Here is a 23,659-nt window from a genome sequence, read left to right on the forward strand (position 1 = left end):
GGCTTCGCCTTGGAGGTTGATAGCCGAGGAGGTTCTCGGTTGCGATCATAACCGTTTGGCAATATTCATGATGGACAAGGTGTGGCCAGTGTTGTGGTAGTTTTGGTCAAATTCAAGCGTTTTTCTTTTATTAGGGAAACTAACCTGCAATACATTGTGACACTCTCTTTATCCACAGCCTGCAATGTTCTCAAATGCTCTACTATTCGGATCACTTCCAGAGAACGAGGCCTCCTGAACAAACTAGGCGACAAAGGAATCCTGTCCAGATCTCCACTCTCTGTATATGTTGACCGGACACCGTAAGACCTCGACCTTGAGGCTCTTAGCTTCGGGCTAAATGATTCAGAACCAAGACCCAAGGACGAAAGGTCAATGTCGTTTCTGCGCGTAGTCGATGTTGTTGATGTTGATCGCGGTGTTGATATATTGACATCTAGCAATGATGAGTCAATGACCGAGGAGCTTCCTGAAAGTGTCAGCATTGACAATCTCTTCCCAACTGTGCTTTCACTGACCTCCGAAGGGGATTTGAGGTCAAGCTGACGTACCGATTCACTGACCTCTGAAGGGGATTTGAGGCCAAGTCGACGTGTCGATTCATCGATTGTTTCGTTGTGACCCGTCATTGGTAACCGAATACCTTCGTTATTCGGCTGATTAGATGTTGTCTCACAAGAACCGCTGTTCACAGCAACTGCTGTGCTAATATCAGTTAAAGAATTCGAATGTTCAAGTTGCTTTTGTTCCATTGTACCTCAAATTTCTTCAGCAATATGCTATAGAGAACAGTCTGGTTTTGTGTTTAGGTGAATAATGTTAACATAAACAAATTTGGATCTATTTCCGACATTTGGGAGCTATGAGTTAAAATTAAAAACCCGGTAGTAGACTTATTTACGGGTTACAAAACCCACCAAATTCGTTCACTCGAAGATAACCAAAGTTGACTTCCAATCTGACCAAACAAAGAATTCGTAAAACCGTTTTCACAATCTGGCAAACTAAAAGTTCCCCTGGTTGTTGTATAAATGTTTTGCCAATAACAAAATTAGTTCATAAACTTGGAATCGTTCCTAGATTTCGGGCAGGTTTTGTAGGTCGCGCTTGTCATAGAGGAGAAGGGTTTCACGTGGTGGAAATCCCGGTTGAATTCAGTTCTTTGATCTAATTAATCCCAGCAGTTCGAAATGAGCTCCCGCTTACTCGTTTCTGCGTCCCAAATTGAAGTGAAGTAAGTTTGATGATTACAGACGGTGTTCCTGATTTGAACCATATTTGAGCACCCGCTTTTGTAATATACAACACCTTGTATGTGTAAAGGTACTCATACAGTGCCAAACTTAAACTTACTAAATGTTTTTGTATTCTTCTCAAGGTAGGTCGCTGGATTTGAGCCAGCTAAAATAACCCAAATTCTGGCTGAGCGTATGTTAAGTTTCCATACGTGTATTTTATATACCCAAACCTGTCTCTTAAGTTGAAACCAAGTTTTAGTTCAGCTCAGGCAAAAGCGATTCCTGAATATAAATATGTTCCATTTTTGGCAGGTTCGAAATGTGAGCGACTTTAAATAGAACTGGCGTGAAATAACCCGATTGCGCTTAGCGTAGAAGTTCTAGACGTGTCATTTTAGTGGTCTAAACACGGTGCATTTCGTTCAAGTATTTCCATTTTGTCTGACTTTGCGGTTAGTTCACAAGGTTATGAAAATGAACATGAGATTAAACAGGTCTTTAGAGAACCTTTTGCACGTACTTAAAAGTTGGAAAAGCGTGCTTTATCATAATTATGTCAAACTTAGAACACGAAAACTTGAAAAACATTTAAAATATTGTTTGCTAACTGTGGTTTTATTGGCTTAGCCTATACTAACTCACCGATGAAATGAGATTAGTAAACTCTGGAATGCTTTAGTTTATGATTTATTCAAGAGGGATAAATTTTGAAAAGTTGATGAGCTAATGGCATTGGGACACAAACAAAAGTAAAAATTGGATACTTTGTCATTACGAAATCATATAATATGAGTTTTAGATTTTTTATTTATTTAAAAGTGGGAAATATTAGTAAACCGAATGGAAATTGAGGGAACTAGCGTCCTTGGGAATAGCGGCACCCAAACGTTCCAGAAAACAAAAAAAATACAGAAAATGACGAAAAATGGAGAACATTATATTGTTAGATTACATAATCGTTGTGATTTAAGATTTGGCGAGTCCTTTCGGTATTTTCTGAATTCGATTTATTGGTCTTCAATTAACTTCACTCACTATCATCGGATTAGCACTAAATCGGGCTATATTGAATAAATCTCTCTGAAACGGGCTTTACGAAGCGTAGGAACAGGAATTGAGGGTTGTCCTACTTTAACCCGTCCTCTCCTCACAGTCTCATTCCCGCACCCTGTAGCGTATGTAGACTGAATACTGGCTTGAGGCGTAATACTGCCTTGGCCTGTCCCAGAATTACCCAAAATAGTTAAACGTTATACAATTTTACGACTTTTGTTCACAGCTGTCTCGTGAGCGATCTATGAATGTTTATTAAACAGAATTTTTGAAGGGCAGAATATGCAGCATCTTTTCCAATCTTTTTCCGATGCGCTGTTGCGACATTTTTGGCTGTTGCGTTATCTTTGATTGGTTTTAAAAATTAAACTAATAATTGATTAGTTACGATCAATTTTCAAGAATAAATTTATGTTTAGGTGGAAAAACACTGTTAGCGAAATTTAAAAAATGAGATTATAGATTATAGATTATTTAGAATTATCTATAGATTATTTAGAATTATCTATAGATTATTTAGAAAATGTGCATCAGGCAAGAGCGTAGATTGCTAAATTGTGACGGCCTACATTTTTTGTTTTTCTTGATATTTTTTTGAAAAATTACATTTTTGTGGGTAGAAATCAAAGCAATCTTTGAAATTTTTTGGCAAATTCGGAGCAGAAAATCTTCACAAGTCGTAAGTTTTAATGAAAACAATTTATTGAGCACAATTTCCGGTGGAGGTATGACCAAAAATTTTTATAAAAGCGTGAAAAAGTTTTTTTTGACAGCAAACTAAAGCTCCTTTATCACAATTGCGCTGTTATGCTAATCGACATAAACCCTGAAGAAACAAATTAATATGTGAAATTGATGTTATTTATAGAATTAGTATGAGTGAGTTTGGTATGCTATGGTATAGTATAATACTGCAATGTGTGTATAGTGGGTATTTGTTTTGGTATGGCGTAGGGTACCCTCTTTTGAGACCCGCTTTGTTTGACAATCCAATTTACGTCGCCAAGGGCCCACTGAGTACAAAACTGTCAACCCACACATATTCTCAAACTCTCTTTCTCCCTCCCAAGGTATGAAAAGCAACCCATAAACTTTTACTTTTTCTCTCCAGTTTTCTCAAAACCTCTCAAAGCTCCATGGGCTGATTATGTCGACATATTTAAAACTCTTCAAAGTGCCATAATTTTATTATATTGTAATTTGACGTGTTTGGGACAAATAACGGATTTGACTAAATGGCGGAAAATAAATCCGTCAAAACCAGACGGAAATTAACACAATCCAGAAGATAAATCTAGGGTCCAAATGTCAAAAGTGACCCACAATTGTTCAAAAAAGAAATTGAAGGCCACTGAACTGAATAGTCATGTACGAAAAAAAGGTACTGCATGCGAAAAGGCTGTCTCAAAATTGACGGTAAACTATAGCCTAATTTTACCGTAATTGTACAAATTTTTCGGAAAAAAGGATTAAATGAAGCAAGGAGGCTGGGTAATTTGCGTTTGCACATAACTTTCCGACCCAGCTCATCCCCATCTTTGGCTTAAATGTCTACCAAATGAATCAGAAAGGAAACTTTCAAAATAAAAAAGAATGTTCATGCTTTGTAATTTTCAACTTCATTGATTCTCGAGTATGGACAGATGTGTATACCATTGAGGTATTTTTATATTCTCTAGAAGGGACAAAAATTGAAATGAGCAAAAATCTGGCTGAAAAAATGGAATTATCTCCAAAACAAATTCTCATGCAGAAAAAGCACATCTATATAGTAAACACCAAATTTTGCCAAACAATAAAAAAAATTAGATTCTGAATTCAAATTCTATTGTATTTTGAAACTAAAATTCAACAAGGCGGCTCCGTAATGTGCGTTCGCACATTAAGTTCCGACCCCGCTCATCTACATTATTCACTTAATTGTCTACCAAATGAGGAAGAGATAAAAAAATTAACATATCAAGATATCGTTCAACAAACTACTAAAAGAATAAAACAATCTACTCTAGAGGGTTTATGAGACCTGTGGCTACAATAATATGACTACCAGAAAAGACGGCAAAAAAATCAAATAGTTACAAATATTAATTACGACCAAAACTCCTTGTCCAATTTTTGAAAACCACTAATAACCAAATCAAAATGGCATCAGATAAAATTTATACTAAGAGGATTAACTGGTACTTTTTTGGAACAGAATATGGGATTTTTTCCTCAATGGGACTTGGCAAAAAGTCGACTAGAAATGAGAAAAAGGGGCAAAGTTTAATAAAAGTTTGAAAAAAAGAATTAAATTCGAACTGATCAGAAACATTACGCATCAAATGAAATCAATGAGAGAGTCTTTTAAACCTCAATAGAGAGTGAATGAGGCCTTTCATTATCCAGGATATGTCATACGACTACAAAAAGAACGACAAATACAGGCAAAAACGAAAAATTTGCGCGAAAAATTATGCACGAAAACGATGTCCCCCAATCAATTAAATATTAAGCTGATCACTAAAAATAATAAAAATCGTCGTTTGAATGTTTTGCAGGTGACAACAATTGTAAATCAAATGACGCCCATTATTGTGATACTGTGAAAAGAAAACAAAAACCTACAAAAATCGGGTAAATATACAAAAATCACGAAAATTGGTTTTTATGAAAACTGGTTGCTCCAAGAAGAAAGGCCATTTGAGGAAAATAAAACCCTTATGAAGAGCACACTGTATTTCAATATATATATGATGTGAATTGTATATAGAGATGCTTAGCTACAATTTAACAGAAATAAATTTGGCAGATCTCAAAAATCTATCAATTTTTTTAATAAAAACAAACATTCTCAAAATTCAAAGCCAACAAAATATTTCGACTAAAAGAGAACACAGTTTGTCTTGCAACTACTTGGAAAACTAATCGCGACTGATATTAATGAGACTAAATAATAAGACTATAAAATAACATTAAATACAAGCTGAACTAATAAGTTTCACAAACAACTTCACTAAACCACAGTTTTGAGGCCATTAAATTAATAAGATATTAACCGCGAGGATATAACATCTTCATTTGCGTCTCCTTTGATCATCATAACGTCTTTTTGTAAAACGACTATTACAAAATGACAACAAAAAGAACCACATAAACTGAAATTTAACTAAACTTCACAAAATTATGCTGAAACAAATTGTCTAAGCCCTGAAGACATCATTTAAAACGTTCAAACAACAGAAAAATTATTGTTTGAATCAACAAAACGATAAAAAGAGCTCTAAACAATGAGGTTAATTTACGGAAATGATACAATATAGTAAAATAAGAAGAAAAAATTGCAAACCAGAACAAAAAGTGATAAGTTGAAGAATACTATTGCCCTTTTTTTTAAAAAAAAAATTTAATTCAAAAGTCAAAATAACCATTAGCTAACTACCGATATCGAATAATAAGTTCATTTGTTTATCTATAGTGGGCCACTGAGACCTTTAATTACACAATATTTGGCATATGACAACAAAAATTAACAACAAATGAAGGGCAAATTTAAAAAATTCGCAGCCCTTCAATCCATATGTTATCACAACAAAAAATATGTTCAGTTTCAAATGTTGTAAAGCTTTTATCAGTTAGATTGTTAAATAATGTGACAATTTACAAAAGAAACAAAAACAACAGCAAAAATTGGGCAATTATGCACAAAAATCAGAAAATTTTGAATGAAAACTCGTAGTACCAGAAGCAAGAAAACCTTCTATTAAAACAATCGGCCACAAAATTAGTTTTTATTCTATAAGGAGGAAAGGGGTGACCTCTACTTCCTTAGAACAAGCAGAATGTTGACTGAAATAATACAAAAAATTGACAAGTTCAAAAAATCACAGAAATTTCCTTAAAACAGATACTTTCAATAACGTAAGAGACAATAGGTAAATACCGAATTAATAGAAAAGGTTCAGCTGCACCTCTTGAGGAAGAAATTTAGATCATTGAGTGGTTAAACTTAAAAATCACACTGCCAAAAGAATAACAATTGAAGGCAAAAAACAAGTATTCAGTTAAATTTTACTAAAAATCTTCCTCAAAGCCATAAAAACTCTTTGGTTCCCTGAAAACAAACAGTATCTACATTCAGCCTCCATTTTACGTAAATTGTAGCTGTCAATAACGGAGCCGTGATTAAAAAATATTGCCAGTAATATAGCATTAAGAAAAACAAGCAAAATATTTTGAAAAAATGCAGCATCAAAACAAAAACCAAAAAGTCTCTGATTCTAAAAATCCATGATACTATCGCACCTCTCCCTGATTTTGTCGTGCGCCCAGCAGGCAGACCGACCAAGTGTTCTAAGTGTTTGCGAATACGACCAATTGTTGAGTGGAGTTCCTCAAATATTAAAAGAAACAACGATGCATTTTGTATAATTATCGAGTTAAATCTGCAAAAAACGGCAAAGTTTTAATTCCAGAAGACTGTCATACGTAGCCTAATTGCAACTAGCGCTCTTTTTGAGATTAAGGAGTCTGTGTTAAGGTTTTTAGGTCACTAAGTCTGGCAAACTTTAACAAAGTGGACCAAAAAAGCACATTTTGTGCCATTTTGATGAAAAAATTTTGAATTTTGAAAATATTATCAAAAATTATAGCCAAAAAATCTTCAATCAAACAATTCAGCAACGCTCTTCTAAGGGTAGCAACAACAATCTGCCGTTAAAAGTTTTAACTTATTTTGAATTATATTAGCGAAATTGTGCCAAATATCAGCAAAAATCACTGAAAATGTGAACAAAAACAGTCGAATCTTCGCAAAACTTTAAACCCCGATAACTCCCTGTAAAAAACGAAAATCGAAAAAATCTTTTTAATTCCGTATTCTACGCTGGACAAGCTTTTTAATGATACCACTCACAATTCTCTACGATGAATATATCGATCGGCCAAAATTGACTGAACAAAAAAAAACCCAGTTGAGTATATAGTTCCTCCCTCCCCACTAAAGTGGGGGTCGAAACAAACATCAGTATCTTCAGGTAACATAACGTATTTTTCCTGGTTGGGTGACTTCTAATTTATTTCAATTAGATTTTACATTCTTCAATATAGATTAAAAACGTGAGTGCGGAATTCAATTTTATGAGTGAGGGAAGTCATACATGCTAAACAAGTTAAAGTAAATTTCTATACAAGTAAGACATACCACGCGATTGGACTGGAAATGCATATAAAAAGCAGTTTAAAATTGGCCTCAAGCACACTCTGAGGTCATCCTATATATTAAACGTAAGGCGTGATGAAGGACCAGGTTTAACGAGAGCCAAAAATGCATGCTTAACCAACATAAAAAAACATGTTCAAGGGGCGTCTGAATACCATGGTAAAGAGCGACAGCAGAACGTGTTTCAGAGGCATCGAAGAGCAAAAGGAAACGGAACACAGTATTAACAGAAAAACTGAATTAGACTTCAGTAAATTTTGTGTCCGATTGCAAATTTGCTATACAAAAAATTTGTAAAGAAATGGGGAACCGTAGTTCAAGGGTTTTTTCGCTGCTTTTGGAAACGGAGGTTGAGGGTTCGAGCGTGCCACAGAAAATATAGTAGGCTAAAAATGGCGTACGGATGCAAAACTTGCTCTGACTGGTTCAATCTTTTTTGTTTCTTGACGTATTACTCGCATTAAAAAACACTTTTCTGGTTTTCGTCTTTCGTTTCTGTTTTTTTCTCTCTTTCTTCTTTCATTTTTTCCATCTCTCTTTTGTATTTTCTGCTCTTTCCTTCTCTTTTGTCTTTCTGTTCTCTCTGTCTTTTCTCACTTTTTTATTTCTTTATTTCTCTCTTTCCTTTTCTCTTTTGTCATTCCTTCTCTCTCTTTCTTTCTCTCTCTCTCTCTCTCTCTCTCTCTCTCTCTCTCTCTCTCGCTCTCATTCTTTCTTTCTCTCTTTCTTTTTCTTTATTTTTTGTTTTGTCTCTCTTTTTTCTGCATTTCAAGTCTTTTTTTGGCTCTCGTTTTTTTCTTTCCTCTTTCATTTCTTTTAGTTTCTTTGCTCTCTTTAAATTTCTCTATTTTTCTGTTTTTCTTTTCTGTTTTTTTACCTGTCTTTTTCTCTCATTTCTCTTTTTTCTGTCTTTCGTTTCTGTTTTGTTTTATGTCTTCTTTATTTTAAGCTCTCTCTTTAATTCATCGCTTTGTTTTCTCTTTCTTTGCTTTGTCCTCTCTTTTTTCTTTCTCCCTTTTTCTTCTCTCTCTTTCTTTTTCACTATTTTCTCTCATTCTTTTCTCTCTTTGTTGTCTGTTCTACTTTCTTCTCTTCTTTTTTTTTCTTTATTTTCTGCCTTTTATTTCTCTCTTTATTCCACTCTTTCTTTTCTCTTTTTTGTCTTTTTATCAATATTTTTTGTCTTTCCTCTCTCTTTTTTTTTTTTCTATCCTTCTTGTCTCGCTTTCTTATCTCTTTCTCTTATCGCTGATCCTTTGGTTTCTCGTTTCTGTTTTTCTCTCTTTCTTTATTGCTTTTCTCACTCTTTTGTCTCTATTTTTCTTTCATTTTTCAGTCGTTCTTTCTTTTTTTTTTGTTTTCCCTCTCTCTCTCTCTCTCACTCTCTCTCTCTCTCTCTTCTGTCTTTTATTTCCGCCTTTCCTTAAATTTTTCCCATTCTTTGCTCTCCTTCATTCTCTTTCTTCCTCTAATTTCATCTACTTTTTTCTTTTCTTTCCTCCGTTTTTTCTCTTTTTTTTCTTCCTGCCTCTCTTCTCTCTACTTATTTCTTGTCTCTCTCTTTCTTCTATTTTTTCTCTTTCTCTTTTTTTTCTCCTTTTCATTCGCTTTCCTGTTTTATTTTAATTTTTTTTTCTGTTTCTTTTCTTTTTCTGTTCTCTTTTGTTGTGTTTTTCTCTTTTTTTCTCTCTCTTGTCTCTCTGCTTTTTTGAAAACTTTTTTCTCTCTTTCCTTTCTCATTGCCTATTGTCTTTCTTCTATCGCTTTCTTTTATATTTCTTTTTTCTTTTCTCCTTTTTTATTTTTCTACTTTCTTATTTCTCTTTCTTTCCTTTCATTCATTTCTTTTTTTTCTTTTTTCTCTTCTCTGTCTTTCGTTTTGTATTTTTTTCCGTTTTTCTCTCTTTTCCTCTCTTTTTCTGTTTTTTTTCTGTCTGACTTTCTGTCGTTGTTCGTTCTTTTGTCTCTCTTCGCTTCATCTTTTTCTTTTCCTTATCTACGTTTTATCTTTCTTTTCTTTCTTTGCTATTTCCTTTCGTTTTTCCTTTTTCTATTTCTTTCATCTTTGCTGTCTCTGTCATTCTTTTGCATTCTTCCTCTTCTTTTCTCTCGTTTTTGTTCCGGTTCTCTCTTCCTTTCTTTCTATCTTTTTTCTTTCTTTCTTTCTTTCTTTCTTTCTCTCTCTCTCTCTCTCTCTTTCTTGCTTTCTATCTTTCTTTGTTACTTTTTTCTTTCTTTCTTTCTTTCATTTTTTCTTTCTTATATTATCTTTCTCCATTGCTTCTTTTTATTTTCTTTGCCACTTTTTTTTTCTTTTTTTTCTCTTTTTTTATCTCTTTTTCGTTAGCTCCTTGGTTCTTTTCTTTGCCGACACTTTTTCTCTGTTTTCTTCTCTTCTTTTTTTGTTTCTTTGTTTTTTCTATATCTTTTTCTTGTTTTACTTTCTATAATTTGTTTTCTCACAGGTTGTTCTCCTACGATTGTTTTTGTTCTTCTATTTTTATAAGAAAAACTTCCCTTTTCAATCTCTCGTCCAATTCTAATCATTTTTAATTTATTCCTATTTCTCTATTTTTTCTACAATCTTTTTTGTCCTTCATCCTATCGTTATCACTTTTTATTTCTATATCGCGTGAAGATAATTTTTTCTATCTTTCGTTTTTTTTTGTCTTTATAAAATTTTTGTTTATCGCTTTTTCTTTCAATTTTTCTCAGTTTCTATTTTTCTCTTTCTTTTCCCACTATCTCTTTTATCATTTTTCGTTTCTTTGTTTTCCTTTTCTTTGCTTCTCCCCTTGTTTTCTTACTTGTTTTTTATTAACAATTTTATCTTTTTGATAGTTTCAATTTTTTCCTCTTTTTCTCCTTTTCTCTGTCTCTTAGTGTCGTTCTCGCTTTACATATCCTTTGAATTCCTATCATTTCTCTGTTTCTGTTTTTCTGTTTTTCTCTTTTTGCCTTCTTAGTTTTAATTTCTACCCCTTTATTTTTTGAAATTTTTGTCTTTCTTTGTATACCTATTATCTCTTTTTTGTTTTCTTTTTCTTGTTATCTTTCGGTGCTTATTTCTCATCGCTGTTTCTTTGTTGTTTCTTGCTATCTATATTTTCTTGTTCAACGTTTTTTGAATAATAAATTACCGAATGACCATCCATTTTTAAACGGCATCTCTGAAGTTTTTGCGGGCCTGCTAGTTGCTTACCATATCCACAGATGTTGAGCAATAAAAGTCAATGTAAAAATTGCTCGTTGGTGCGTGATAGGTTGACCGTAATAAAATTGAGAGAAAATGCGAACAGGAAGTAAAATGCCAGGGCAGCTGACAAGTTGCCCTTCGCAAAAATGAATGCACTAAAGACTTGATTAGAAACATATTCTAGTATCTTTTCCATTCCTTTTGGTCTTAAATAATAGCCAATTTTTAAAATGAATTTATGACAGCAAGGCAAGCAAGTAACAAATCAAGACAAATTTCCAAAAAATTTCAAAGTTTTCGAAGAAAATAGCATGTTAGTAATTAAAATCTGGTTTAAAAACAACCAAAAGGAAATAAATAGAGCTGAATTAAAACGTTAGGGATGTCAGGTCTTTGTTGAGAATGCAAGACAAAATAAACAGAAAAACAAACAATTACAATAAAAAGCTTGATAAATGGCAGAAGCCAAAAAATCTATGCTTTTAAAAACAAAGACAATTGAAAACAAAAACGCATTTCGCAAAAAACACTCAACATATCGGTTGTCTTCCACTAAAATGAAACAAACTTTCGTCATTAATGTGACAAAGAAACAAGTTGATAAAAATAAAGACTTGGCAAATTCCAAATTTTAGTTTTTGAAAACAAAGAACTTTAGAGTGAAATACTTTTAGCTATCTGATTAAAAGGTTAAAAAAATACATACCTCCATAGAAAACAAATTGAACGGCTTTATTAATGACACTACAGAGAAATCAACAAAAATGGAGAAAACTCTTAAGAAATTGTTAAATTAAAACAACACAGAGTGAAAGCTATAAAAACTAGAAGCTACCAGCTGAAAACATAGGAATCATTACAAGGGAGCACTTCGAACGTCAATGACATTCAATGTTAAAGGGATTACGTTACAAGACGACAACGGTGGAACAAAAATTGGCAAAACTCCAAAAAGTATTGAATTACCTCGAAAATTTTAGGACATATCACTGTCATCAAACCATCAGTTTAAGATGAAGAAGCCTAGCAGATTAGCTAAGTGGATGGGATCAAGGCTGTCTTCAATGACATTAATTGGGAGCAAATCTTTAACGATTCAATAATCTAATTGAAAACAAACAGAATCAAAGTAATTGAAAACATGAACCATTTTCAATCGACTTTAAATGTCCAGTATAACAACCGTAGTAACATAAAAGGACCTATCGTTCATAAGTCTATGTGATAAGGCTACATTAAGGGGAAAAATTCAGTCAAAACAAGCAAAACTAAAAATATACTGAAACTATAAAAATATAGTGGAGGCAATAAATACCGGTAGGACCTCAGTTAGACATTAAAGTTAAGGTCTCGATTTACCCAAAAAAATGTCACCAAAAATGACCAAAATAGCCAAAAATTTTACTTTGATTTTAACAAAAACTATAAATCTGAATAACTGCTCGCGAAAATGCAAATTCAAAAAAGCTGGGTTCAATGTATTCAAATTATACCAATCACAACTTTCTTCAATCAAAATATCGTTCGGCCAAAATTCTCAAAGAGCCTTTGTCAAAGGAACAAATTTTAATAGTGACATCAAAATTGGTCAAAAAAGTAATCCCGGTTGAGGAGATAATTTCTCTCCTCAATGAGTGGGGTGGGAACAAAAATGGTATATAACATAGCTTACCAATTTTTGTATGTGCAGCTGAAAATATTTTATTTTTTAATGAATTAGTTGAGAGAGTCCAGATTAAAAAATAGTTTTCTGCTCAGCGTCATTTCCCAAGAAACCAAATTTAGACTAACAAGGACAAGGGTATTTAATAAAAAATACTGCAATCGTTTTTTTATCAAAATATTCAAAGTTTTTTAATCAGTTTTATTCAAAGGAATTTGTCAATGAATGAGAATTTTATGATGACATACAAAACCACCAGATTCAATTGTATAGATTTCCTCATGAAAACTTCTGATAATTTAATTAATCTCACCTTGAACAGTGCATATTTCAAGAAAAATTCAATTGAAACTGGGTTAAGTGACTACTCAAAATAAGTTTTTTTGCGGACAATCGATTTGAAAGCAAATTTCTACATTGAAAAGAAAGCCTAAAAAATTTCGTCAAGATGTTTTTACCACCCGCAAAATTTATGAAGCAAAAAACTTGAAAAATTTAAATATTTCGCCCATAGAGTTCTGTTTCCATAACGCCAACCATCATTGCGTTGCAGGGTGACAAAAAATTTCGTTTTCGTTTTTTTGTTCTTATAGTTTTTTTACGGACAAGCACTGTAGCCTGAAATTTGGATAACCAGCAAAGGTGTAACCGCGGTGTAACCCGGTTTTTGACGCTTGGTTAACGCTTTCAAAAAAACAATTCCTTTTACTTCATTATTTGTTTAGGAAAAGTGCTCTGTTTTTTTGAAAGGGGTAACAACGATTTGTAGAGAGAACATCTGAAGATGGTTTACTCAACAGAAAACCAGTACAGCCCTCTATGGAGATGATGCGACTTTTGTAAAAAAATACCATTTTTATTTTTTGAAATCGGATTTGACTTAGTCACAATTTTTAATCTCATTTAATTTTTTCAATGAACAAAGCATTTTTGATTTATGACGCGCTAGTAAATAAAGTACAGCAAATGCCTACAACGTAGATGAAGACAGTTTCAACCAAATTTTTATCTGAACGAGAATATGGTTGTTTCATGCGAAAGAAACAAAATGAAAAAAGCCCCCAGGCGATGCAGTGCAATTAGCTGCAGTTCTCCTTTTTTATTCAATAGTAAATTGAAGTTTGATGATACAAGTTAGGTGGACACTAAAATCGGTTGCGAAATTTTATAATCCAATTTGATTTTGTTACGATAAACAATTTTGCATCATTTCACCGCCGAGCAGTTCAAAATGGTTTCCCTTAAAAAAATCGGATTCACTTTAAAGATAATCTGTTAATGGCCGGCTAATAGATGAACAAAGTGGCAAATCTGCGAAGTCAATTGTTGTTTCTGCGAAAATGTTTACAAATAAAAAATTGATTAGCTATCAATTGAACACGAATGGGCTAGTTTGTACGCACAAGAATCATGGAAAATCATTACTAAAATTTGAGGTCCTACCGTACCACAAGTGTCAAAAAACTATCAGTTTAAACTAAAACTGCCAAACAGATTTTTTAGATTGATGGTATCTGTTATTGATATCATTTAGAATTTGACTAAAACAAGAGAAAAATGGGCGCGTTTAAGCAAAATATCAAGGATTCAAAATTTTTAAAACAGATAGATTCAAAAACAAAAGCGAAGATCAATTTTCTATCTGCTAAAAATGACAACTATGGTCGTTATCTCGACCAGGCATTTCGATTAGCGTACAACAATTCAGAATCAGAAGCAAGGAAACTGACAAGTCCTAAACTGACAGCACCTATCTTTATAATAATATTTGTCAATTTCCTTGCTTCTGTTTCTGAGATATATATATATATATATATATATATATATATATATACACTACATGCAAGCGTGTACTACGTTACTGTGCTAAAAGTAATTGTTTGGTAGAGTATGGTACCACATTTTCTACCGAGAAAGGAATTAAAATGAACAATGACTAGTTATTTTAATTTGATGGATCAAGGAATAATAGAATCAACAGTGAAAGAGGATAGGTGCGTCAAAAACGGCTAAAAAAAGAGCAACATTAGTTGTCTCATTGGTAACTGAAAGGTCGAGCTAAGTGACAGGGTCAGATGCTATAGAAGTTTTGTTAGTTTTGACTTCATAGAAATTTGCCATCTTGGCTCATAGCACATGGGGCTCGGATTTGACGATTGGGTCTTGCGTTGGGAGAGCGAGGTCTTGAGAAAAACAATTTTCTCAGCAGTTGGGTTATCTGTTCTTTAGCAATAATACTTTTAGAATGGTCTTTTCTTAAGATGAATTTAATAATGCAAACATCATTTTGTATGAAATGAATTTATTATAACAAAATTCGTGCCGTGAGGTGATTTTGAGCGCACAATAGTCTGATCAGAAAAGATTTTGAGCGCACAATCGTCTGGACGATGTTCTGGGTTTGGTCTGGGCCATATTAAATAGTTTCATATATTGAATGATGCCCGAGACCAAGGGCCGGAATAAAAGTGAGTCAAAATACCCATGTGGCGCCTGTGGAATGGAGTGCAAGATAGGGTGCCTCAAGTGCGTGGGATGTGGAATGTTCACCTTGCGTGTACGCCGATCACCGCCGCAATCCTAACACAAATTGAGAAGATCAGAGGACTGACTTGGAAGTGCGATACCTGACTGGACGTGTCTGAGCCTTCCCAGTTGAGCGACTTGCAGGAATCCGTTGCCTCCATTCTTGAGCGCCAGAAAAATATCAAGCATAGTATTATTTCTTCTCTTAAAACTATGATAGAGGAAACTACTAAGGACAGTCACGCCGTTGATTGAAAGGAGCGTCAGCAAAAATTTGAAAGCAATAAAAAATGATGTGACTCAAATTTCAAAAACAACTGCCACTACAAATGTGGCTATCAAATTTGTTGATTATCACAACACAATAAACTGCGTTCGAATAAAAGGAATTTTCGAAGATTACAATAAAAGTTTTAGTTAAAACACTATGGATACCAAAGCAAAACTTGAAGAACTCTTTGCTGTCCTAAAAGTCAAAGCAGAAGTGTCCAGTGTGAAACGTCTAAAGAAGTTTGACCCAGCAAGGGTAAGACCACGAACAGCCATGGTTGAATTTAAATCTCCTTGGTATGCCAGAAAGGTCTTAGCACGAAGTATTGAAAAACGTGATATACTCCATAAAGAAGAAATTTTCGTCCAACCAGCTCTCACGCGTGAAGGTGCCCGCACAGAAAATGCCATTCCAAAGTTTTGAAGATTAGAAACCTTCAACTGTTCAACGACGGGATTCTAGAACCAATTGCTAGTGATGACTCGAAACCACAACAATGACTATGCACAATAACATGTCTGCTCCTAAATGCACGAAATTTACTCAATTACGAAAGCCGTTTCATGTTTACAAACGCAGTCAATTGTACCCGTCCTATATTCTTATGATAACAGAAACTTGGTTGACCGATTCAATCAATGATTGCGAACTCCTATTGAAAGATTATGTCATTGTATGTGCAAACCTTACGACAACTTCAAATATCAGTGCGCACGGGGGAGTGCTCTTGGGAGTTCTCAAACCATCCATCATTACGCCTGTGAATGTTGAAGACTTACCAGACAGTTGTATAGTTGCCAAATTTTCCTGTCCTTCGTTAATTTTTATTATATGCGAATTCTACAATCCACCAATGAACAGTAATTACAGATATGGCCAGCACAACTTCGAAAACATACGGCTCATTATTGACAAATAATTAGGCAAATCTACACCTAGACTTGTCTGTGGGGATATAAATCTTCCTTCTGCAAACTGGGATATCATGCGCTCTGACATCCGAGAATATCAGACTATTTTGGATACTTTTGCTTCCAGCAATTGTACTCAATGCATTGATTTCAATACATGTGGTAACAACATTCTTGATGTGGCTTTTGAGCAACATCTCAGTATTCAAACTACTCCTTACAGCGAATTCGAGAAAGTTTTCGACATCAGTGATCATCTGCTGATCAAGATTGAATTTGATTGCAAATCTTACCCTCAAAAGCCAGTTTTCGGAACATCCTACAGTTACACTAGGGCTGATTATCCTGGTATTGAGCAATTCCATGAAAAAAAACCCTTCAGTCTTATATGTGAAACAAATGTCAATGTAGCTATTAGGGAATGGTATGAGTATATTGAAGTCATACCTGAAAATTTGTCCCCAAACGAACCATTCATAGGCAGACACTCCCACCCTGGATAAAGCCTGAAACTTCAAATTTGAAAAGAAACTTCAAACACAACGGAAACTATTAGAAGAAAAGCCTACTCGAGTTAGAATGTCTTGCCTGCGAGAATGTGAAGAATCAGTTGCTACTAAAAGTGAGGAAGACAGATTTGATTATCAAACCAGACTTTTCTTGTCTCATGATACGCACGCAATTTTCAAGCCCTTCAGGAGTTATCGCTCTACATGTTCCCTCCCTGAACAACTGAGATGGAATGACAAAGAGGAATATTCAGCAAATGGGAAAATGAACTTAAAATGAATATTTTCAATCTGTTTACAATGTCACTGCACCAGAAATCGAAGGCCCCCTACCTGGTGATAGCAACATTCATGTGGATTTTCATTTCTTGAAAGCCGATATACGCAATTTATTAGAAAAACTATTAGCAAAAGCCGAGGTCCGGATGGCTTGCCGCAAATTTTCTTCCAAAAACTCCATTCTACTATGGCAGCTTCTCTCTGCATACTTTTTTAAATTCTTCGGAAATGCAGCCAATTTCCTATCTGTTGGAAGGTTGGAATGATTTCTCCGCTTTTCAAAAAGGAAGCAGATTTGACGTTACCAACAAGAAACCTGTTACAGTTCTCAATATTTGAGAAAAAGTATTCGAGAAATCGATCTGTGCACCTTTAGTAGAAAGACTAGATATTATAGTAACAGGAGCCGAGCACGGATTTCTTCCCACTCGTTCTATCGAATCTAATCTCATCTTTTTTATCCACAACCTTTCGTGCTCCATCTAAGATTCAAATTCTATCACAGCTACTCTGTACACAGATTTTGCTAAGGCTTTCGATAAAGTACCACATGATAGACTGTAACGAAAGTTAGCCAATTAGGGCATTGGAAGCCGACTGTTGAAACTTATTTCAACTTATCTATCTGAGTGCCAACAATTTGTTAAAGCAGACAACGTGAAATCAAGTTTTCTACCCATAACTATTGGTGTCCCCCAGGGATCTGGCCTCGCTCCAATACTCTTTCTGTATTTTATCAATGATCTTCCGGATATTTTTGAGGCAGCCAAGCCCTACTTATTTGCTGACGATGTCAAACTGCTGTTACAACTCGACAGAGAAAATTTAAATGTAGCTCAAGAAGAAACAAACAAATTATTAGATTGGACTGTATCGAATAGAATGGAATTATCAGTTCCAAAGTGTAACTTATTTTTTTTTACAAAAACACTCAGATAGTGACAATACAGAAAAGTAGAAACTGAAAAATGAAAGTACCAAATTTGGAAAAAGTCCGAGATCTTGGTATATACTTCAGTCAGAGCCTTACATGGAACATGCATATCGGAACAAACATCAAAAGAGCTATGTCAGTTTTATGGATGGTAAAAGGAAACCTTTCCCCGAAGACCTCAATGAAAACCAAACTTTGCCTCTACAAATCGCTTATCCTTCCAATAATTACTTTTGGGTCAACATGTTGGTGGATAAGCATGAAAAACTCGCGTCTTCTGGAAAAGACAAGTCACCAAATGGATAACCAATAAATATTCCAGCGATTACAATAGCCGTCTAAGCCAACTAAATCTCCCCTGCCAATGTTTTTGCAGATTCAAGATCTTCTTATGCTCTCCAGAATTACAACGTGTTTTTCTGAATCGGAGTTAGGGAAACTATGCTTGGTAAATGAGAACTCAAGAAGAATCGGTCCCACTTTCCACGTACCTCACTTCAAATCACAGTTTGCTCGCTCCAGCTTTGTTTGCAGGACACTTCGACTAGCCAATGGACTACCACCGTGCATTGACATCCAAGAACCACGTGGACTAAAGATGGCACTAATGAGATATCTCATCCAAATTTTCATGGCAAACTTCAATGAACTGACGCCGTGCACCTGGAGAATCCTGTGTGACTGCCCAAACTGCAGACAACAGACAAGCAGCCATCTGATATGGTCGAATACAGAGAGCAATCCCTTTGCCGAAATTTTCAACAACAACAAATCGTCTGGACAATGGTCTGATTTTGGTCTGATCAGAGGTCCTTTCCGTCTGGAATGGTCTGATCAGAGACCGTTTTGAGCGCACACGGTGTTTTGAGCGCACTTTAGTCTGATCAGAAAATACTTTGGGATGGTGCGGACTTCCGGATGGCACCTCAAACTGGGTTCCATAGTTTGACTTTCGCGCTGACGTCTGCGATCGATTTTTTAGGGCAACTATTGAGGGGAAGGGGGGTTATTTGGGATTTTCATGTCTGAATGTTAATCTTACTGGTGCGGATGCGTTGTGAGGTGTTGGAGTAAATCCAGGTCAATGCTGTTTCCGGAGCGTGAAAATTTACATTTTGTCCGGGTGCTGCGTCGTGATGGTCCGTTGACTACGCCTGCATGTTGGTAGTCTTATTTGAAGTGTCGTGATCCAATACTTTAGATTCTGAGCTTTGTCTGGACGTAGGCGAGAGCTCCTTGGACCTGTGTTGTTCTGGCGTTCTTTTTTAGCGACTGGATATACTTTTTCTTCGGCTGGATTTTTAATTGGTTGGCTTTCGAAGGCTATGATTTGTTGCTTTGGAGTGAAGTGGTGAATAGGGTGGCGCTATTTGTGATCGAGTTTTCTCCCCTGATTACTTCTCTTCTCGTGTGCATGCTGATCAAATTCGCGTGACAATTGTTATTTTTTTTGGGCGGCAGAATTGATAACTGGCATCTTCCGCTGTTCTGTTGTGCTGAACTGGGCAACGTCTGTTTTTTGTAGGACTGTGTTCTATTGCCCTGCGAGTCCTTTTGTCAGGGTTGTGTTGGTTGTTTTTACGAAGGATGGCATGTTTCTTTCTCTATGATGTTGTCGTCTAAATGGTTTTTCATTGTATTTGTGCAAATAATATTGTTTTTTGAGGCTTAGTTGTTACTTAAGTTAATGCTTTGTTTAGTTTTAATGTTAAAGGGTCTCTGGTTAGGGTCCAGTTTGATACAACTTAATTGTCGTTTGACGTATGAGACGTGCCACTAGGTCAGTTGGTTTATGACCGTTGCAAAGACTATGTTGGTATCGTGGCGTGCGGATAACTGTTGAACTATATTTCCTTGCAAACAACTTGCTTTGTCCGATCTAAAGTTTCGGGGTACCCCGTGATGAGCAATGTGTTTGTTGAGAATTTTCACTATGCTCGCTCTGTTTGAGTTATTCCGTAGTTTTAAGCTAGCAAATTTTGAAAAGCAGTCGATGCAGGCGAGGAATTATAGTCCTGACCTTTACCATCAATAATGGGTCCAATTTTAATTTCTTCGTTCAATGCTTTCGCGTTTGAAATTGACACCATTTTCTTTTTGCTTGTTTTTGATTTGCTGATTGAATCTAGGTCTATAAATGGCCACCAAAGCCTCGAATCTATTCAGTCATTCCTCTTGCTCCGGGTTGGGTGGCATGTAGGACATCTATTACGGTTTCCTCTACTCTTACGGGTTCCTTCACGGTGTTGAGGATGGCGAATTTGTCAACAATCAGGATGCAGCCGTTTTTGGCACTTAGGTTTCTCCTTTTCCTCAGAATTGACTGCTTAAGGTTCTGCATCGTTGTTTTTCTCCGGTGAAAAAGCAGTCCCGTACTTTGCGGATGACGTAGTCTATTGGCCCTTGCGGCAATCAATTGTGTGGGTGAGTTGTTTCACTTCTAGGTCCGTTAGTTTTGTGATGGGTGATTGAGTGTCCTCTGTATGACTGGTTTACCAAGACTCACCTGTTGACTTGACTGTCTGACTCATTTAGAACGCCTTTTTTAGTTGACGAGTGTATTGATGCACTCTTTAATTGTTCGACAGAAAGCAGTACTCATTTGCGGTTCTGTAAAATTTGAGTGTTGAATTAGTGTATGCTGCTGTTTTTCAAAAGGGGAAACGGAAAATGCGCTGTATCTACTGTTCGATCTGTTTCATTTTCTTTCTACATACATGTTTCTCTGACGTCATACATTGTCTCGCTTGTAGGTGCGGCGTTAAATTTTTTGTTCGCTGCACAGGTTGAATCCATTTTTGGGTTTGGTAGTGTATGCCTTTGATACGCGAATATGATTATTGTCTGCGTTTCTGTATTACGGCTTGACGTTTGCTGCTGTTTTTTGGCTTACTTCTCTACCATTTCTATCATTTGTCTCGTCCTGCGTTTAATTTGGGTTTGTTAAATTTCATTGCAATTTGTTTAAGATTGGAATCGTTGGTCGTTTCTATTGAAGGTCTTTAGTGATGGGATATTTGTTGAAGGATTGTCTTGTGTTTTTTGGTATGCCTTGCAGTTTGGCATAAGTTGCATTGTCAGACGCGGTCTGTATTTTGGCTTGCAGCCTACTCACAATTGACATCAATTTGGGCTACGAAATCTTCGTCGTATTTAGATGGTCGCTATGGTGCGTCTGATGGGTTTTGATTTATATAGTCAGCATGTTCCATTTTTCATCCTGCGACGTGTTTGATGTTAAAATGAAACGGAAAGAGTCTGTCGCATCATCTTGTTAATTCTACTATGATGGATTTTCGTTGTGCGTTCTTACAGGATTGAAAGTAAGGTCCTTTGATCTGTTTACACTCTGAAGTTTTATGGGTGTGGGAAGCGTTCAATGTGTTTGAGTTCTCATAAGTCTTCCATTAAATTGAGTTCATTTATGCAGTATTTTTTCAGCTTTATTTAGGTTTCGAGACGCGTAGGCTATTTGTTCGCATCAGTTGCGTGTTTTTTGTTCTAGGACTGCACCTTGACCTTTGAATGCGTCTGTGTTGAATTTTGTCTTCTTTCTTGTGTCGTAATTTGTGTTTTCGGTAAGGAACGGACGCTTTCTTTGATTTTGATGAATCTTTTTTGATGACTTTCTGCACAAGTATATTTCGTATACTTTTGGAGTAGGTCTCGGAATAATGTTGATAGATTTGGCATAAAAGTTGTGAGGTGGTGAATGCGAACTAGGAAGAACTTCAGCTGATCATGTGTCGTCGGTGGCTTAAGGTTAAGTATTGCTTGTTTTTCTGCTACCGTTGGCTTTAGGCACTTGCTGTTTAATCGAAAACCGAGCCATTAAACATTCGTTTTGGTGAAGTGGCATTTATCAATATTTTTGCTTAATTTTCTTCATTGAGTTTGTCGAGGCTTTTGAACACTTTTTCTTTGATACTGTTCCTTAGTGAGTCTGTATTGGGCATTTGATACGTGGTCTAATGATATACTAAATTAATTGTTTTTTGTTTTCATTGCAATTTTCATTGTTTTGTCGCGTTTCGCGGTAATGATTATAGGGAAAATTCAAACTAATTTGGTTAGATTTCTATTTGTTAGCTCTTCCTCTAATTGTTTCTCTAAATTTGAGGGAGCGCGGCGTCTTGGGATAAAAATCTTTTTATACTGCAAACTCAGTTTAAGATTTTTTGACCGTTATATTGTTGTTCAGTTTTCGTTTTTATGGCTACCTTTTTTGATGATTGGGCAGGTTTGTTGGGAATCGATTTAGTAAGTTTTTGTATGTTATGATTTTAGGGAGTCTTGTTGTTTTAGATGATTGCCCAATGGCTTGAACAGGTCCCTTCCTAAAATGGCTGGAAAGTTCATTTGGCACCCGACCGATGTCATCCGTCCCTGCCTTCAAACCCTTGCATTCGATGTCGCGGTATCACGTCCCTAAACTTTATATCGGTTTCTTCGTAAAAATGCGTCGATTTATTGGTTTTGTCGTCCTGCTCCACCATGTGTCGCTATATCTGGCCGCAATATCTTTTGCCTTACGTTCCGTTACCTGGCTAGCTGAGCAACCAGAGTCGACCATCACCCAATATTTGCTATTTCGATACTGACCTATACAATAATATAGTGTTATCTCTCTATGCACCTCCATCCAATATTCAAGCAGCGGTGGGGTGGGGTGGTGGGGGGGGGGGATTTTCAGTTTATTTCATTACATCATGTTAAAAATAGCATGTGAGCTGGGGGGTGATATGCACCCACTAACACTAAATTGGGAGGGGGAGGCACAAACATAAACGATCTGACTTGCGATATGGATCTCAAAACCCTAGGGACTACCCTGAGCCATGGACTACTACTAATAAAAATAAATTAAGAATTGTCCCTCCCCAACACTGAGAATATTGGCTGGTCCGGGGCCCTCCCAGCACTACGTACTGGGAAAAGATGATATCACTAAGATTGTTTCCTCTTCAATCGTTTTTCAAGCTGAACTGTTGTCTAAACTCTATCGCGATAAAGTTGATGTTCTTTCATTGATGGAAACCTTTGCACTAATATGCCAGAGTAAAAGGCAGATTAATCAAAATCCCGAAACAGAACCGAGAAATTCACAGAAAACTTCTATTTGCAAACTGCTACACTCTGCCTGAAGAACTTTTTCCAGCCTTTGGGTCTCAAAAGACGTATTTTGTCGTTTGTGGGATCGCCTGGGGTTGACTTTCAAGGAGAGAGTCTATGTACACGGACTATATTTTGTGATTGCCCCGATTGCAGATAGTGGAATCGAGACCAACCTACAATGGGAGCAATTTCGGATTGAGCCCGAACAACAACCACGACGTCTTCGTAAAGCATTTCGTTTTGTTCAAATCTATCAATAAAATTAGATTATCATACACAAACATCAGCTGAGAAAATGTAAAACAAAGACAGGCATCACTAGAACTAATAGCGAAAGTAGATGAGTAAAACTAACAGCCTACCTTCTCCAACAACAACAACAACTCCCATTGAAGCATCAACACATTCGCTCAACCTAAGTGTCCTTGAATGCACGTGAAGGCCTTCGTGCATGCGAAGACAAGTGGACAAAATGTTGCTTTCTCAACATCAATGACTCTTTGTTCATATTTGTTCTTCTCAATTAATTCATGTTACTTGTAGGCTTCGGTACTACTTTGAGGGCAACTTTTTGCTGACTAGTTGAAAATTTCTACATCAAAGTATGTTCTGAACCTGGATCCCGAAGTCCGCTGGCCGTATATCTAAATCTTGCATCATGATCATCAGTTGTCGTTGATTTAAGAGCAAAGCTTTCCCCTTGCAACGGCTGAAGATAAGGTTCGATCTCGACATCATGACAGACATAACTTAATAAATCACTT

At 35.8% G+C, this 23,659-nt stretch overlaps 1 protein-coding gene across 2 annotated transcripts in view; it reads right to left on the reverse strand.

Moving 5' to 3' along the window:
- LOC142337579 (uncharacterized) overlaps positions 1-23,659 on the reverse strand; it is a 52,748-nt gene that overhangs the window by 19,467 nt on the left and 9,622 nt on the right. For both annotated transcript variants that reach the window (XM_075386914.1, XM_075386913.1), the window contains exon 2: positions 145-1,289. In XM_075386914.1, the coding sequence (XP_075243029.1) occupies positions 145-752 (608 nt within the window). In that variant the 5' untranslated portion in view covers positions 753-1,289. The remainder of the gene's footprint in view (positions 1-144; positions 1,290-23,659) is intronic.

This window comes from Convolutriloba macropyga, chromosome 4 (assembly GCF_964194025.1).
Source record: "Convolutriloba macropyga chromosome 4, txConMacr16.3, whole genome shotgun sequence".
Taxonomy (NCBI): domain Eukaryota; kingdom Metazoa; phylum Xenacoelomorpha; order Acoela; family Convolutidae; genus Convolutriloba; species Convolutriloba macropyga.